Source organism: Etheostoma spectabile, chromosome 15 (genome assembly GCF_008692095.1).
Source record: "Etheostoma spectabile isolate EspeVRDwgs_2016 chromosome 15, UIUC_Espe_1.0, whole genome shotgun sequence".
NCBI lineage: Eukaryota > Metazoa > Chordata > Actinopteri > Perciformes > Percidae > Etheostoma > Etheostoma spectabile.
Window position 1 is genome coordinate 25,060,801 of NC_045747.1, and position 19,103 is coordinate 25,079,903.

At 43.1% G+C, this 19,103-nt stretch overlaps 1 protein-coding gene across 2 annotated transcripts in view; it reads left to right on the forward strand.

Annotated features, from left to right (window-relative positions):
• The window catches only part of ntn1b (netrin 1b), a 58,682-nt gene extending 40,698 nt beyond the window's left edge, over positions 1–17,984 (forward strand). For both annotated transcript variants that reach the window (XM_032536560.1, XM_032536561.1), the window contains exons 5-7: positions 1,419–1,472; positions 4,796–4,870; positions 14,238–17,984. In XM_032536560.1, coding sequence (XP_032392451.1) covers positions 1,419–1,472; positions 4,796–4,870; positions 14,238–14,557 — 449 coding nt within the window. In that variant the 3' untranslated portion in view covers positions 14,558–17,984. The remainder of the gene's footprint in view (positions 1–1,418; positions 1,473–4,795; positions 4,871–14,237) is intronic.
• Positions 17,985–19,103: the final 1,119 nt, after the last annotated feature.

Here is a 19,103-nt window from a genome sequence, read left to right on the forward strand (position 1 = left end):
CCAAAATGTTTTGCAGTGTTGGTGAATTCTTAAAAGACAGACAAAAAAAGCCCACAAAATGTTGGGTTTTAATGCGTTTCTGAGATGGTAACAGGTATATTATTACCAACATTTTATTTGTAATCCTTTATATTACAGCGCAACAGCAAAAAGGAATACATTGCGTTACTCCAACTCCGGTTACAATAGCTTCCTCCATGTTGGACTCTCCGGCTCGCCGTTCCCTCAAAGGTCAACTCTGTCAAGATGGCTCGCTATTGGTCGACAGTGGAACGTCATGGATCCTTTAGAATTACTTGATTGCTATTTTTTTAAACTCTTAAATTGCTGGTGTTAAAACTCCGATACCAAAACCCCATTAGCGATATCAAACCCTCAGAGAACCGTAGAACAGGACCTGAAAAGGACAGGACACATGTTTGTAATCCATAAATTCATGGCTCGCACTCATTTTGTGTTATTTTTTAAGATATTTCGGGATGGATATTTAGCCGTTCAAACCCGAGCCTGGATAAACAGACCATTAGAGCTTGCCTAACATGGCCATGTGTGCCTTCAACAACATTAACGGTCCGTCTCACAATAAATCCCCAGAATGAGTCCAAGGGAATGATGGCTGATATGTTTATTGGCTGTATCTGCTGCCTGCAGATTCCAGGCCCTCGGCAATAAACGCCAGCGCCTCACAGAAACGGAGATGGGTTGCTGGTAGTTGCTTTCGCTAAGAGCATCAGGTGGCTGACTGGCGTGGTCAGATAAGATAACGGTGATGTCTGGGGGGAGATGTACACACTAACAATTGTCCGCTATGTTGCTGGGGTTGACATTTCTGATAAAGTGAAAAAGTGGACATGGCCTCTGTGGACTTGTTTGGCTGCAATCCACAATGATAATTTAACCTGCTGGTATAGGATTTCTTTAATTTAGTTGGAAAAGTAACAAATGCGGTGTAAACGTTGGGGGAAATAAGGGTTCTGGATGAATATATTTGGCTTCTCGTATATATTTTTGAGATAATGTCTTTTGGTTTTAATAGCACAATATAACATTTTTGTGATATTCAACTCTCTGCCGGCTCCAACTTTAACAAGACCTGTGGCCTTGGCTCTCTCTAACTTCTACATACAGGACATAACATCCAGGAGGGAGCGGAACATTAATAGGAAAATCGCAGTCTTGTTACATTTTCCGGCACATCTGTGTGTCAAAATCAGCTGCCATTAACGAGACATCCAATTACATCCATCCCTAAGTGTAGCTCCTATACGCTCTGAGGTTTTTCACACAGCGTAAAACTCTGCTCTTCGGAGAATAATCACAGGAAATTGAGCTACATGTGTTTCCCCATCAGACAATTTTCATTCTGTTTAAACTGCCATACGATCCCAATGTAAAGTCTTTCCATCTCTTTGTCACAGAGATCCCAGTTGCATCTCCGACAGCAGTGTACACCAGCTACGAGGAGCCGTCAGGTGAGTAACAGCACACATTCTGCTCATTTAACAACAATAAAACAAACCATCTTTTGGATGATAGCCATATTTTTTACGATATGTTCTGTTTTCAAGTACCGGTACTATTTTGTCCTGTTGCTCCTTCAATGTCCTTTTTGTCATTTTATTACCGTGTCCTTTTTAATCACAGTGCAACAAAACTAAAATTACTGCTCCTTCGAACATGTAACTCTGTGCACGTGTAGTGTTTCTACACATGCATGTTTTTCCATCCATTCTTAGCGCCAGTTCCTGGCTAAACACACGTCAGTGAGGTCTGAGTGCTGCTGATGTGAACTCCAGATATTTTGCCAGTGCTCCCTGCGGCCTCGTTGCCTGTATTCCCAGCCGGCTCAGCCCCCCCCATCCCCCCCCCCCCTCGGGTCTCAGCCCTAATCTGATTACATGCTTCATTTGCACCAGTTTGTATTTCAATCAAGGCCGGCTGTGCCGACAGTGAAGGCCTGCCCGACCCTATTGTTCATGTGCTCTGACAAGGGTGTCCGTGTTGGACTGCTTACATTAGACGATATGCAACAAAAATATTTACCTGCAGCTTTACACCGACCCAAACGACTTTTCAAGCCGTTCCACTTTCGCAGGCAAAATTCCAATAGACTAGATTAGATGTTTATTGCCATTTGTACACGCCCATATAATTACACTGGCATTTTTGTGCATTGCTCTTGGAGTCAGTTCTACAAAAAAATATCAGAAATTCAATAAAATAATACAATGAAAATATAAAGCTATATAAATGTAAAATACAAAGTACATGTAAGAAAAAAACCCTGTGTAAAAATAGGTTATTATTGTAACAGTGCACCGAAAACATACTGTCTATGAAAAATATATCTGAATGAAATTATGAGTCTTGCTAGAGTAGAGCTCCCGTCGTCTCAGTCGTAAAACTCTCTTTTTCTCAACTCGGCAAAATTAAACGAGATCGACATCATTGTAAATTTGAAGTTTTGCTTGTAAAATCTTCTAGTCTGTGACTTAAAACTCAGTGACATTAGGACAGATTGTCTTTAAATGTCTTTAAATGTACGATGGTGATGGACTTTTCAATGTCTTTTGAGAGTCTGATAGTGAATGCTTGGCTTTAGTGTCATTTCTGTGCCTGTCCTTTAACGGCTGATTATGATGGATATTCATGAATGTAATTGACCGGCTAACAGGCTGTAAACCTGATATCTCAGCTGTTTAGGTGTTTTTTGAATCGCTGTGTATCAATTAGTCTGTATTACAATGATGCAGGTCGAATAGGCTGAGTCACTTCTGATCATCGATCAGTGTCGGACGAGAGTGGCGCCACTGGCTTGTTCCAGCTTTGTTGTGAGTCCCACTTCCTACTATAGTTCCTGGCGAGGCTGTGTGGAGTTTGGATTCCTGTCAGCAAACTCCACACAGATTCCACCCTCCAAATTAGGAGCAGTGTGGTCCCCCGGGGGGACCCCGCAGAATGAACGTGGCGCTGCTGCAGCGACACACAAAGGGGGCGTTTGTCCCCACAGCGGGAGATTGGACCTTAATGAGAGCGGTGGGTGTAATGGCCCGGTGCAGCGGTTGTGCTTAGGGGCTAATGGGCAACGTCAGCTATCAAAGGGAGGTATGATAAAGGCCCCCAGGGGCCAGCGGGAGATAAAGAGCCCCCCCCCTCCCCCGCCCTCGGCACTTCATTTACATGGAAATCAGGCGTGCTCGATATGGACTCGTCAAATTCATTTACTTTGGGATTTCCTCTTTTCTTATTTCCCCCGCCACCCCAGAAAGCAGCCGGGCTTTCCACCAGAAATGCTTTCTCTACATACATGAATTCGATCCTCATCCCACGTCCCAAACCACTTTTTTTCCCTTTTTTTTAGTTGAGAGAGAGAGAGAGAGAGAGGGAGGAGAGGGGCGTTTTTTTCTTCCTCAATCATTACCCAGGCAACCTCATTCACACATAGTATAATGGGGAAGAAAGGGGAAGACTGGACAGAGGGCTGGAAGAAATAATGAAGTTTGTCCATATTCAGGCAAGCTGAAAGGTCCCCTCTCTCTCTCAACTGCCCCCCCTCCTTTCTCCTCAGACTGCCCAGCCCAGCTTTCCCACCCCCCCCAGAAAAGAGCACAAGGCTTATTGCTCTGGGAGAGGCGGAGTGGGGGGGCAACAACACTCACAGATGATCTGGTTCCAATTTATGTCAGCCAGTGGAAAGTGGGAGGAAGCAAATGATTTTAATTTTTAGTTTGGCCTCTGGTCTCACCTCCAGCTCCCTCCTTATAAAAGATATCTGGCGCGGTGACAGAGCGACATCCTCGGCCGTCGATAACGTCCGTTGTGTTGTCTGGGGAAGACTCCAGGCCGTGTCACACTGAGTGTGTGCCCTTAGGCTGTTAATGCCGGGGCTTGTGTATACTTGCATTTATTATGAATCAGTGTTGTTTATGTCTGTGTGTAATTATTGATAGATACATACAAATTGTGTGTAGATTACATTGACGTGAGTATTTCCTGGAACATACTGCCACTTTTCAAACCCCTGAAGGGTTTTTAGGTAATTCTCCTTCACATTTCTCCTGCCAGACACACAGAACAAGAGCTGCAAAGCTACTTTATATATTTTATTTTTGATAACCCATTGGGTTGGTTTGAGTCATTTCTTTATGGAAAATATCTCTGATTACGGCTTGTGAAATGTGAATATTTTCTAGTTTCTTCACTTCTCTGTGACAGTAAACTGAATATTTTTGAGTTGTGGACTAATATAGACATTTGATGAAGTCATCTTGGAACATTTTTCCCCATTTTCTGACATTTTATGGACCAGACAACTAATGGATAATAGACTGTGAAAATAATAGTTAGTTAGTTGTGCCCTACGCAGAACAATTAGGCTCGGCCAGTGGTCGAGTGTTCACTTTCTTGCCTCCTGTGGGTGAGATGGTGCCCCCCCCCCACTTCCTCCGTGACCTCCTTTTGTGCAGGGGCGACCCCTGTAGCCTTCAGAGCTCTCACCATGCATGCCAGGACACTGACGAGCCCGGAGGAGTATAGTAAGAGTGTGTTGGCAGACACAGGAGGATCTGTGTAAGCTATAACCAGTTTCACAGTGGCACTTTGAAGGCATCATAGAGACCCTGGGGGCAGGAAGAGTGTGACGCGTGGGGCCACATTTAAAGTCCATCCAGCTGGAGTCTGGCCTGATGATGCTGAAAAGTGTTTTCCCTGTCATAGGAAGCATGTTATGAGTCACAGGATGACCTTTGCTGTCTAATTTGCCTCTTTCTTTCCCTGTCACCTCTTTTCTCCCTAGATTGTGAATCTCACTGCAAAGCGTCCAAGGGAAAGATGAAGATAACCATGAAGAAGTACTGTAAAAAAGACTACGGTGAGTGAGTCCAATACGCAGAAATGTTGCCTGACGTCAGCCAGCAGTCAAGAGCTCAGATGTCTCAATTAATCGGAGACCCCGAGCAAAGGCAATCCACTCCGCGGTGCTGTTCTGTTTCTGTGACGTCTTACTTACACAGCCTCAGGCTAACACGGGTTCATCTGAAAACATATCATTCCTCTCCGCTGTGGGCTTCCATACGCACGAAGCAGACTGTTCCCACACCTGGAAACTGAGGTTTTCAAAAAGAAAAATAAGCGGGGATAATCTTGAAGTCTGCACAGGGAAAAGTGCACTTTTTTTTATTTACCCTCCTGTTGTCCTCAGGTCACATTTGACCCCTTTAAAATAATGTCTATATCTGATATATGGGTTTCTTTTTAACTCAGTTACCACAAAAAGGGATTGGATTCTATACAACGCACTTTGCAAATACAGTTGATCTCTTTCATTCCTGACTAAACTCATCTGTACGTTCCTCTGATCTTAACTATTAGTCAAAATAATTCATAATTTCTGCTTTTTTACTCAAATATTTGGTATAATTCTACATAAATGAGGGTTATTGAGCAAGAATTCCAAAAAGTAGTGTAAACTAGTGTTAGTAAGGTGGTGTTAGTGAAAACAAAAAAACAAAAAGTCTGAAAAAGCGACAAAAAATTCTAATTTTTGCCCGTTTTTGACCCGGGAGGACAACACAAGGGTTAACACTGTCAGCCATCGTTATGTTACCCACTAATTTTGTATGTTGAAACAGATCTGATGCTGTGTTCATTGACATACACTCTCTTTTTTTGATGTTAAAAAACTGCAAGAGTATGAAATAGATTTGCAAAATATTATTTCCATAAAGAAATATTCCACAAATTTTCCACTGTGCATGCAGAATACAAAATAGGATGTTTATGTTGGTAAAACCCCAATTTAGACGAGATTTCGAGTACGCTGTATACATCTCCAGCGAATGTTCCTGAACCTGAAAAATACCAGCAGTTCTTGTCTTAATCAGAAAAAATGCTATATTTTGAATAAGGCCCAATTTGGAACATCCTTTATTCTACATGACCCGCATCAAACTCAACATATTGTCATATTTTGGAATAATGGTGTGTCTGTAAACACAGTCATTGTTAGGATGGGTCAGCAGGTAGCATTTATTCTCTCTCTCTCCCTCTATCTCTCCCCCCACCCACCCACCCACCGCTGCCCACCTACAGCCAGGTTCACTCTGAGGTGTCTCCTTGTTAAAATGATAAAAGTTCCGTTATGATTTGACACTATAAATAAAATTGAATTCAATCACAGTCATACGCCAGTAGAGATATACCCTAACCAAAGGCAGTCAAAACACCTGTAGCGTGTCATCAGCTGGTGTAAAACACAGGGACGGAGGCAACAGGACAGAGCTTTGGAGGTGCTGACAAGGTGGATTTTGTTCCCTTTGTGCAGAGCCAGGCGGAGCTAATCCACTGCTGGTTCCAGCTACATATTTAGGGTACAGAGATGAGAGTGGCATCAATGTTTTCATCTAACTCACAGCAGGAGAGCAAACCCTATTTCCTCAAATGTTGAACTATTCCTTTAACGGAGTAGGCTTTGAGGATTAGGATGTGTGAGTGATTTTTAATTTGAGCACTAAGACGTGTTGTCTATCCACCGCAACTAAATGTATTGTTTCAAGTAAAAGCTTGCCCCCCCCCCGCACTGCAGCACCTCGACCCTGCTTGGTCACAGAAGGAGTCAAAGTGTGGATGTCTTAGCTGTGGTAGACGGAACGGACCGCACAAGTATAGCGGATACGCTTTGTCCAACTCAGTCAGCCTGAGGCATGATAAGAGAAGCCAAAACACACACACAGTATTCACATTGCACTGTCAATGTATCCAGAGAACAAGTGGTGCAGCTGAAATACATTTAAAATTGGGATGCCAGGTAAATAAACATCATATAACAGGGTCTGAAATGATTAATTGAAACGCTGCTTCCACCAGAATGAAGCAAAGACAGCCGTGTGTGTCTAATCAATCAACCAGTTGGAAGAAGAGGGAGATTATATGCACGGTGATTAATGTTTGTTGTCTTTCACCACAACAAAGGAGAGTATCATACCTGTAATTCCAACACATATAAATACATAAATACGTTTTTGCATTGCACTGTCCCACAGTGAAGCTCTGCTTTCACTCACGTGGCAAATGATCCACTGCGATCCTTGGATTTTCCGCCCCATTAATCGTAGCAATATAACAGTTTATCTGTCACCGGTGGATCCACATCTGTAAAACACAGAGACACAAAAAACCTTTGAGGCAGATCCAATGGTACACAGGATATAGTCTACTCCTTTAGCAAGGATTATATCCCTAAAACCACAATAAAAAAACACAGTAAATGTGCTCCTGTAAATAAAAGCTACATTTTTTTTTTCCTGTTAAAACGGCTCCGCTAGAGCCCTTGTAGCTCCCCTCATGTTGATTCCTTTCAGACATGCCTAACTCCATCGTTATAGGCTTTAAACGGCATCCAACTGAAAATTGGCCAAACATATTTTACTCCCCTCTTACAGTTGTGTCAACAGTAAATCAGTCGCTTTTTTTTTTTTTTTTTTGCTCTTTGCTAGGACGCCAAACTGAGCAATTATTCATATTTCCACTGATTTAAATCTTAATCATCGGCGCTGTGACAGGCTCTGCATCTATATATCAGTCAGGCAGATTCAAGCAAAGCGGGCGGTTCCTGTTGCTTTTCTCTGAAGTTCCTCAAAAAAAAAAAAATCTTTTTTAAAAAATGAGTCTGGAAGCAGATGATTCGGCTCCAGCAGTATGGCAGACATCATTTCATAGCATGCGTTCCCTCTGCCTCGGCCTAATTCATTTCTCAGGCCTGTCGCCTTGCTTTAGGGGGGCTTCAGAGTCTCCTCTCTCTCCTTCGGGGGCCACAACCCCCATGTGTGCGCGGTGATGCGCCCCCCTCCCCCCGGGGGGTCACGGGAAGGGGCCCTCTGTTTAAACACAGTTGTGCGCTCTGCCGGCACGGAGCATTCCTCAGGGCACAAACAGGTGGTAAATTAGGCAGACGGTGACGGATTGCCACCCCGGAGAGAAAGAAATATGTTTTGTTTATTCAATTTTTGTTTTTCATCACTGGCGTAGCTACGGAGACGGAGGACACAAAGGGATTATATGCTCGTCTGACACCCTCCTCTGCACACACGCACCCTCCCTCTCCCTGCCACCGGGAGGACAATGAATCAAAAGGGCCGCGTGTTTACCGACGCTCCGGGATAGGGCTCAAAGGCAGGGCCCCCCAGACTCTGTGGTCACCCCTCTGTGCTCACCCAAGGGTAACATGTCCCTGATCATTCACTCAGCTGATAACCAGAGGGGACAGGGGCCTCAGTGCGGTAATTAAGCAAGCTCTAATTTCATTAGCCCTTGCTTGTTGGTGGCATGCCGTGTCAAGCTGCAGCACACTACCCAAAGAAGATAAACCCAGCTGGAAGTTTGGCTCTGAGGGAGGCTGGCTTGGCAGCCATTGTGCACCGAGTTCAGGACCATCTCACACTTATCTCTTCTCTCTCACTGTCTCGCCAAGACACTGTCGGCATGCACCATTTTGTAATAGATTGTTCGACCCTGTGCTCTCAGGCTCTCTCCGCTGTCTATTTAGCTCAAACCAAGTGGCAGAAGGTGTGTGTGGATGTGTGTGTTTAAACACACTGCACAGACTGAGAACATACTTGAGAAAGAAAGGAAAAAAGAGGCAGACCCTGACAAGAGATACTGGACACTGTAACCGAGTCTCCTCGGAGAGCGCTATCTCCGCTGGATTCTCACGCTGTGAAGTTGGATGGAGCTCTGGGAGCAGAACCCGGATAGCTCATGAGGTCGGAAACACATCACGATTCTCCTGGAAGCTTTTTTCCTGTGGCTGGGAAGACAAATAGTGGCCCCTCCTGCCTCCCCCTCACACACCCTTTATGTGTCCTGATGAAGGAGAGGGCTGCAATGAATGGCAGGGCTGTGAGAGTTCGCTCTACTCAGCCCAACAAACCTTCTTTCTTCTGAAATCGGGTGCAATTTGCTCACACCGTGCATTGACACACACATACTCAAACACCCCTCTCCTCCGGTTCTCTTCAGTCTTGGCAGTCGTTTGGGTTCGACTGACAAACACTGAAAGTGATCATGTTCAGCCAGGAAGGCAAAGAAAAGGCTAAGCTACCTGGCTTTTTAATTGAAATAAGAAGGAAATACATTTTATTAGTATTACAAAAGTATTTGGGTGACCATTCCCTGACAATGTGCAGGGTGTTCTCATGAACCATTCATTTATCTATCTATCTATGAAAGGCCCCGAAGTGGACCAGCTGCTGTGTGTCCTCCTGCGTCCCTGTGTGATACAGGACAGTATATAAAGCACGTATCGATGTCTCCAAAGGAAGTAGTGTTCACTGATATCAAACGAAATTCTCTGCTACTGGTTAAAACTGTAGACACGCATGGAGTCCATTCAAGGCAGAGAAATGCGGGACTATTATGCAAATCATTAATGTAACGTTCACGTTAGCAGTTAGTGGTTAGTTTTAGCATAGCGAGCTAGCAATTTTTAAAAAGTTTCAATTCAACATGGTTGGAAGTATGTATGTGCAGGACTGTGTAGAGCACAAAACAACAGTGTTGGAATTTTTAAATCAATTATTTAAGCAAAAAATACTTACATTTATGGGTCTTTCTGTTCAATTTGGCAGCCATTGTTTCCTGTTGAGCAATATAGTAGTATATAATAGTATATAATATAATAACTATATACTATAATAGTATATAGCTACCAAGTCAGCTTGCGTTCTCCCTAGGGTTAAAGGGGTATTCACCCCTTTGTCTTACCCCTACCTCTTGATCAAAATGAGTATTGGGACAGGCCTTACTCTCACGTGAACACGCAAAACCTAGGGGTAAGGGGGTAGAGGTAAGATAGAAAAATGAGATTCAGCCTAATTTGGATGTGTTTCACGTATTTTTGACCGTATGCACCACATTGACTGCTGTTATAAAACCGCAAAGAACCACAAAACACAGGGCTTTCAAGCAGGGGAGCTGAGTTTATATCCCGGCAGACGTTCAAGGCAAACACAACAAGACTTTCACCCAGAAAACAGGTGTTTGTGTCCCGGGAGTACTACTTAAGGAGACAGGTGTTTTAACCCAAACCACTGTCTTTTATTCTAATCTTAACAAGTAGTTTTGGTGCCTGAAGGACGGTCACCTTCCGTCGGCTAAATATAACTGCAACGGCCTCTGAAATGACAAGTCAAATCACATTTTCTCTGCTATATGTAGCTGTAAAGAATGCTAACCTTAACTGTCACGTGACCAGTTGTCACCTGGCCGGCCGGCAGTCGCCATCATTTTCGTCTGTGTGACCCGTGTGTGTCGAACCCAAACCACAGGCATTGCCTGATCGTCGATTTGTTAAATTACATTTGTTATTGATTGAAGATGAATAGATAAATATAAGATTGTAAGATTGTTACACATCCAACTAACTTGGTGCATCTTGAGTCTTTCCCATCACCTAATCTGAGTGGATCTCCCCCCACACACACACACACACACACACTTAAACATTAATAGCACATTCCTAGCTAAACCCACGGGGTAGAGCACTTCACTTCAAGCACAGATTAGCTTCGTTGCTGTTGAGCTGTTTGCCTCTTGTGATGAGATAATAGCTGCTTCGTCTGACTGGAGAATCCGTGCGGGGGAGCTTCTGCCAACAGAGCTTTAGACATTTCCTGGTACGAAAATATCTGCTAAAAGTGGTGTTCCAATAGTTACCAGGTTTAGCTGGATGTAGCCCGAGGTTGGCGATGTTCAGAGTCCATCTTAACACCTGATAGATCATGAGCAGATGTGATGTTATTCTATAAAACAATCTCTTTTGGCCATTTATTTTTTGCAATAAAGAAGCTGATATCCATCTCTTCCTCTTGAAACTCTGGTCCCCTGAAGGAAACGTTCTAGGCCTACTAATAATAACAATAATAATCTTTATTTATAGAGCACTTTTCAAAGTCCGTGTTACAAAGTATGCTACAAAAACAGCAAAGTGAAACAGCAGTTATAAAAACATTAAAAAAACAAAATGACTAAAGACTAATATGTGTATAAAACCTGTACATTGTAGGTAATAATAGTAAAAAACATTTTTAAAAGAAATAACAGGCAGTTCAAACTCAAATAAAATCAGGAAAGGCTCTCAGATAAAAGTATGTTTTCAAGTGACCATATTATGAAAAATGGGATTTAAAGGGGTTATTTTGTGTTTCTGGTGCTTCCACACGCATACAAATTTGAAAAAAAACTATTCATGGTGTTTTGAGTGAGATCCGGTTTCTGAATGTCCTCTGCCTTCGGTCTCCAGGTGAGCTGGTCAACATCTGCACGGCTTTCTACATCACTAGCCGAGACGAGGTGGCTAACAGTAGCATGCTAGCTCGTTCTCAATGGAAAAACAGTGCCACACTAGTAGACCAAAATCTCCAAAAGAACTACTTCCTGTCCCTTTTCTGCAGGTATTCCGCAAGTGTGTCCTCCTTTAGAAGAAGTCTCCCAGCTAATCCTGCCTTGGACTGACCAAAGCTGGAGAAAGAGTTATCTAGCTGATGGGATCTTACCGAGCTACTGAGCATGTGCGACTCCCAACAAAGATAGTATAGAAGTGCGATGTTTCACTCTGGAGCTAAAACAGAGACCTAAACACACAGGGTGAAAACCGAATCTGCAGCAATGTGCAGTACAACAAAAATATGGTGTTTTTTGAAAATAAAACCATGTAAACCTATTGTGGTACAACCTCAAAATACAATTATGAGCCTTAAAGAAAGGGTCTTAAAGAAAACCAGTGACTCAGCCGAGCTGATATCCTCGGACGAGTTGTTCCAAAGCCTCCAGCCTTTTACCCCACAGTCACCTTAGCTACAAGAGACAGCAAAAAAGCCACCATTCATTTTCAATGGGAGTGGCCGTTTACCAGCGACAAGCTTGCCGCTGCCAGGAGCAAGGCAGGGCCAAAACAGACAGCAAGTCTATTTAATGCAAATGCTGAGCGATGCGACAAAGCAACTGCCAATCGGAGTAAAGGCAGTGTGACGTATGTACGTTGGTTGATCGAGTCGAAAATCATTCAAGATGGCGGAAACGCTTCAGAACATCATATTTCTGTATATATCTGATGAGTTTGGCATTCATCGCACATTTTGATAATCCTATCAAGAAATGATAAAAATCCAAAAATGGTCGTTCTTGTGACTTGATAATACCTCTGAAGTGACTTGTAAGACCTCTTGCAGATACTAGGCAACATCATGCTGCTACCGAGACAGAAGTGGCGAGGCACGCCCAGCAACACCCATCAAGCGATTGTGTGTCGCTGGGTTTTGTAGTTTTGTGTGACTGCAGGGTTCGAGAAATGTTTCACTGCCACTCACGTGGAAGTGTGCTTTCAGACGTTCTCCGCCAGGAACCTTTGCTCCTCGCACAGAGAGTGCTATGGCAACTGTTGCTGTAATAGGGAGTGTGCTCAGGAGCACAGCAGGGAAAGGTCAAAGGTCAGTGAGGAGGAGGGGGGGGGGCTGTGACACGCAATAAAGTCAGCAATTTCTGGGTCATGTTTATACGGGAGGTTTTATTGGACCTTTTTATACAATCACATCTGCCTGCGTGTTGCCTCAGACGGATGCCAACGCTTTGACGGATGGGGCTCAGCGGTAGAGCGGTTGCCTGGCAATCAGAAGGTTGGTGGTTTGACCTTTGGCCCTGCAGTCCCATGTCAAAGTGTCCTTGGGCAAGACGCTGAACCCTGAGTTGCCCCCAGTGCTGAGCATCAGAACGCAAATGGGCTAACGATCAGTGTTGCCAGATCTTGCGAGACAAATACGCAACCAGGCCTGTGAAAACAAGCCCAAAATAAGCGACTTTTTGTACGGAGCCCCCCTAAGATCCTGGAAGAGAAAAATAAATCAAACTGTGTGCACGGTTTTACAATCCATGTGGACAGATTGGTAAACTGTCCCCACGGTGGGCTAGAGTTTATTTATTTTCTCCCCCTGAGCTTCAGGACAATGACCACAGGAGGGAGTTAAACCACCTTTTAACATTATTTAACATTAGAAAACTGATGGGATTTGAAATATAGACACTTTTTCACAGTGATTTTGAGTTGTTCTTGTTCCCCACGACGGGTTGAATCCATTCTTTTCCTCCTTTCTCTTTCTCCCAGTCTTTGTTATACTTCTTTCCGTATTTCTCCCACTTTATCCCGGGCATTTATTCCTCCAAAAACTCTCCTACAGTCCAGTCACCATTTGTCACTACTCGCGCATTTTCCTAACCAGAAAACAACAGACTGCCCTGCTCTGCCTCTGATTGGCTGGTACTCGTTTCCATCTGGGTCAGAGCCAATTAGAAGCAGGAAGTGGGTGGGAAATAACGCTGCTGTCTATAGTGTTTATGGGGAAAGGGGCGGGATCGAGCGAACCAGCAATAACAAGCTGGGAACAAGCCCAAATAAGCAACTACACTTTAGTGACAAGCCCAAAAAAACAACAACCCGCGACTACCAATATTTGTAAACGACTTTACAAAAAAACAAGCCCAAAGTCGCTTATGATAAGCGGACTTGGCTACACTGACGATTGTGTCCTGACCACATGACTTACTGTCGCATAGTTGACAAATCATCGTATTGGCAGGAGAAGCACGCAGACAGTCTGGACTTCCCTTAGCTGTTTAGGTTTAATTACTAAGGTTAACTAGCATGTTAGTTAGCAGTAATTAGCCTGTGCCTATGTTAATGTTAACTAGCATGTTAGTTAGCAGTAATTAGCCTGTCCCTATGTTAATGTTACCTAGCATGTTAGTTAGCAGTAATTAGCCTGTGTCTATGTTATCTTCTAACATATACCTATCTCTCCGTCTCTGCTGATTGGGAATGATTGAGATTTCTCTTGCACAGCTACCAGAAGACTTACAGCTTTCAGACACGTTGCTCACGTCACATCTACGTTGTCAAGCTCAGTTGGAGGCTGCGCAGTAACGCTCAGCGTCACCGGAAAAGTGCTAATATTGTTCACTGGTCTCCGTTCGGAGCAACGGGATCTGTTGGTCCATTTCTTTAACTGTCTATGGTTTATTGCATGTTACGCCCAAAACACACCTTTGAATTAATGAAGACACCACAGCCCCCTTTTTTCCGTCAAACTAGCAAAAGGGGATTTGGACACGCCGTGCGCTTAGATAATTAAAATAGGGATCTTATTGTCCGTGTAGGTGACTCAACCCACTTTTCTCTTGTCCTCCATCAGCTGTACAGGTGCACGTTCTGAAAGGCGACAAGGCCGGCGAGTGGTGGAAGTTCACCGTCAACATCATCTCGGTTTACAAACAAGGGGAGCACCGCATCCGCCGCGGCGACCAGCTGCTGTGGGTGCGCGCCAAGGACGTGGCCTGCAAGTGTCCCAAGATCAAGCCCGGGAGGAAGTACCTGCTCCTGGGCACAGACGACGACTCCCCCGGGCAGAGCGGCGTGGTGGCGGACAAGGGAAGCCTGCTCATCCCCTGGAAGGACCTGTGGGGCCGCCGGCTGAGGAAGTTCCAACAGCGTGACAAGAGGGGGAAGTGCTAAAAGGTTCGCTGGAGAGGAGGGAGAGGGAGATAAGGAGAGAGAGAGAGAGAGAGAGAGAGAGGGAAGGAGAGAGGTGGAGGCAAAACAGCATCTCTGCTGGGATGAATGCAAGGAAGAGGAGAGGATGAATGAAAAAATAAATAGACTGGAAGATTAAAAGCTAGCAAGACAAGGTAAAAAGTAGGGGAGAGGGGGAAATGACTGCGTGCTGCTGCTCTGAGTTGGAGCGAGGAGATTAGTGTTTTTAGGAACTTTCGTGAAGGAGCTCATTCTACAGTTTTTGTTTCTGTTTGTCATTCAAGGTTTCGTTTTGTTGTGTAATTGCAGAGTTTGCACCTAATGTTACAGATATGTCACACCTTGACTGTTTTACCCATGATGCCCTTGTTGTTTTTTTTAAAGTCCCTTATTTAGTTGATTTGAAGAGCAATGCGTCTACCGTGTCACCCTTCTTTTGTATTTTAAGAGGATCTAGTTCCACTGTGCTGTGTAAAGCAATACCTAGTTAAAAGAAGAGACATTTCTCGGCATTGAGGGACTCCACTCATGTATGATAAGTTGCTCTTGTAAGCTGCCAAATTAATGGGTAAACCTTTTCAACAGCTGAAAGTGAAAAATTGTGAAATTATTTTGCGGAAAGCCTAATAGGTGCCATCTCGCCTGAGAGCTCCTCTTCTCCTATGTGAGTGAAACCGCTGGTGTGGGGGGAACGAGACGGCATAATGATCCCCCGCCCGCTCTGTGTAAAGATCGTCTGTCACGTCCCAAGCAAGTCTCTGCTCGGCGCTTACCGATGTATCGGCAGCATGTTGTGGTCGAGCCCTCTGCGATGTAAAGTAACCACACGCGCACGCATACGTAGACGTTGTTTTTAGTAGATGATGCCGTAGCATCGACTAGATGTAGAGTAGACGTGTCAACCATGCACTTATTTTTAAGTAGTCACAAGTTTTAGAACATACGAGATATGTTCAAAAAGAGAGAAAAAAAACATACTGTACCGTATGATGCAAAAACGCTGTACAGTTCAAACCCTGCTTGGCTCACTGATGACTGGTCCGTATGGACTGATGGTCAACTACATGCATATAATATTCCAGTTTTTGCCATTATTCCGAAAAAGACAATATTCCGACTAAAACATGGCTAATGAAAGTGATTATTCCACTAATATTCCCGTTTACATGCAGTCGTTTAAGATTATTTCTTCAACCACCTTTTGTTGATATCCAAGTCTTTAATAATGTTTAAAAGTAGCTGTGTTTCTCTTTCTTTTCTTTTGTCCATGCATCTCTACCGCAGCTTTGCAAACTGTTGGTTTGTTGCTTTGTGTACAGTCTATAGCGCTGATGTTCAGCTTCCGAGATCGCTCCGATGGCGCAGGAAATTCTGCCGGATGCCTTTTTGCAGATGTCCGTTTCCTTCCGCTTCCTTTGTTTTGTCATTTTAAACTCAGGGTAAATCCAGACAGCTAGCTAGACTATCTGTCCAATCAGAGTTTTCTCTCGCACGACTAAAACAACCTTTGAACGTACACGTTCCACCAAAACAAGTTCCTTCTGGAGGCTGTTTTGCAGCGGCGCCGTGCGGTGCTTAGCGCCACACATGACGACTGTGATTGGTTTAAAGAAAAGCCAATAAACCAGAGCACTTTTTTTTCCCCATACCGGAATTATGTGTGGACTAGCCAGACCCTCCTCCCCAGCGCTGTGGAGGAAGGTCTGGCAAAGTGAGACTAGTTTGTGTACAAACAGCCATAGCAACGCACAGAGGTGCCTGTGAGCCGTGAAGATGCGAGATGCTGTAAACTGTCACAAACTGCAGTAAAAACCATGGTTGAGACGTAGATTCTGAATGGGCTGTGTACATGTCCAAAGAATGCTTCTAAAACCTGAATAATACCTGCATATCACACATGACTTAATCAGAAAATGCTTCATTTGGAAAAAGGCCTCATGCTGATCTTACACCAAACAATTTTTCAAGCGATTCCACTGTCGCAGACAAAATTTTGGTCCTTAAACTCAGTCCCAACTGTCTGAAGTCAGTCTTTTTCCCATCCTGACATTCCGAAAAATCCAACGAGTTGGATGCGATTGTGGGATATTATCATAAGTTTGAAGTCTTGAAGACAGATTGTCTTTAGATGTGACATGGTGTAAGACTTCAGTCCTTTCAGAGTCTTCTAGTCTGTGGTAGGCATTAGTCGGAATATCTAACCGGAATATGCTGTTTACATGACCTGTATCAAAATTCGGAATATTGTTGGATAAATTTGGAATAATAGTGGAATATTAGTGTGCATGTAAACCTACTCAGAGCCAACCCTGTTCAAGAATGTATTCTCTCATAAAGGTCCAAATGTAAGTCAGATGACCCGACCATTTACAAGCGAGAGAACTGATGAAGTCAAGCATCTTGTCGTCGTTAAAAAAATAAGAAAGAAAGAAAGAAAAAATCGACCTATCAAGCGCTCCTCATACCACTGACCTACCATGCATGCTCACTCTTTTTACTGTAGCTGCCTGATAGCTAACAATGATTGTGAATTATGTACACATTTAATTTGTATACGGTATTCAATGTTGTGGGAAAATAACCTGTGGAGTGATGAAATATCACAGATGTTTATTGTACAGTGCGTTCAGCACGCTGTGTCAAACGTCCGTCACCTCAAAGCCACTTTTCTGAGGACTGGATTCCAATATCAAGATACTTGGTACTCGAGATAAAAGGCATGACCGATTGTCTACGTGTTATATAGCTGTATAGTATTACTTTATATTTTTTTTTGATAAACATTAACTAGCTCTATCTCCATGTGAACTTAACCAGAGTTTTAAATACTAGCGGGATAATAAAAGACACAGAAATAAGTCAGAGAAATGTCTCCCGGAGGATCACACGCTCTCTCACGAAGAATCAGTTTCCACGTCGCAAATTAAAATATTAACACACACACACACACGTACACATAAATACAAGAGGACACTTCAGTACTCTGTGCATCATACTGTATGTATTTTAAAACTACAACGCACTTCTGTACGGACACACTTCGACCTGTTTTCCAGGCGTGTTGCAGAAACCTGACTTCTGCTCTCCATGAATATTATATCTGAATAAGTATCCGCTCATGTTTATACATTGGCTTGTAAATGTTGTTAAGCAGTGTCCATTGCAAATGGTTTGTGTAATGTCTTGTAATACTAATATATTATGTTTATCACAAATGAATATATTTAATGACACATAAAACTATGTGGCTTTTGTGGTTTTTATGTTTGATCTTTATATTTTTTACCTTTTTTTTTGTGCGTTTGAATTGTAGATGGCTGTAATGAAAAGTATTGATAATTGTTTGTCTATTGAACAGCCTGATAGAACTGAAAATTAATTCATCTGAAATAAAGCTGTAAAAACAAAACAAATTGAGGATGATTCCAGCTAAAGGGACATTTTAACTTCTTTTCTCTTCTTTGAATCAGAAACTGTCGTTCCTTTTAAACATTTAACACCACATGCAGACGTTTAAACTTCTGCGATTGCATTTACAAACAACAATGTGCTTCGTTTATGAATTTTAATTGTCGATTTTAAATTGAAAATAAATTGAAATGAGATTTTGATTATCCAAATCAACAGCAGGAATAGCGATTTATCCACTATTTTATTTATCTCTCCACCTCACCACCACACAGTTTAATGTTAGCTTACCGGCTGGTAGCATTTAGTTAAAGACACAGTTTAATGTTAGCTTACCGGCTGGTAGCATTTAGTTAAAGACACAGTTTAATGTTAGCTTACCGGCTGGTAGCATTTAGTTAAAGACACAGTTTAATGTTAGCTTACCGGCTGGTAGCATTTAGTTAAAGACACAGTTTAATGTTAGCTTACCGGCTGGTAGCATTTAGTTAAAGACACAGTTTAATGTTAGCTTACCGGCTGGTAGCATTTAGTTAAAGACACAGTTTAATGTTAGCTTACCGGCTGGTAGCATTTAGTTAAAGACACAGGGCGTTTCACCAATACCAAGTACGCAAAGAACGGACTTGTGTTCTTGGGGAGACCGTACTTGCAGGTTGTACCTGGAAGACTGAACTCGCAAGTTCAGAAGAACACAAAACGCTGTTGACAGTTTTGAGACGAAGCGTTCTTCCTGTTATTGCGCAACACCCCCAGCAAAGAGGGCGCTTTACTTTGATGTGTGTATTCATAATAAAACATGGACGGTCACCTTTCACACCGCCTTTGTTGTTTTGTTACGTTTTCATTTAAAGTGCTATTAAGTATCACGGGGCAATAACTTTATAAATAACGACTCAACGGCGGGAAAAAAATCCTTGTAACATTGTTCGGGATTCAATTTTAATTGAAAGCAGAACAGAAAAGTTAAAATAGTTATTAAAATTATAGATGGACTGGGTAAAGTTAGTCACTGCCGTCTGTATATGTTACAGAGAAGCAGAAGAGGAGCCCGAGAGGGAGGAGAGCCAGGATGAGGAGGACAGATATATATAACAACAGCGGTAAAAATTGCTTAAAA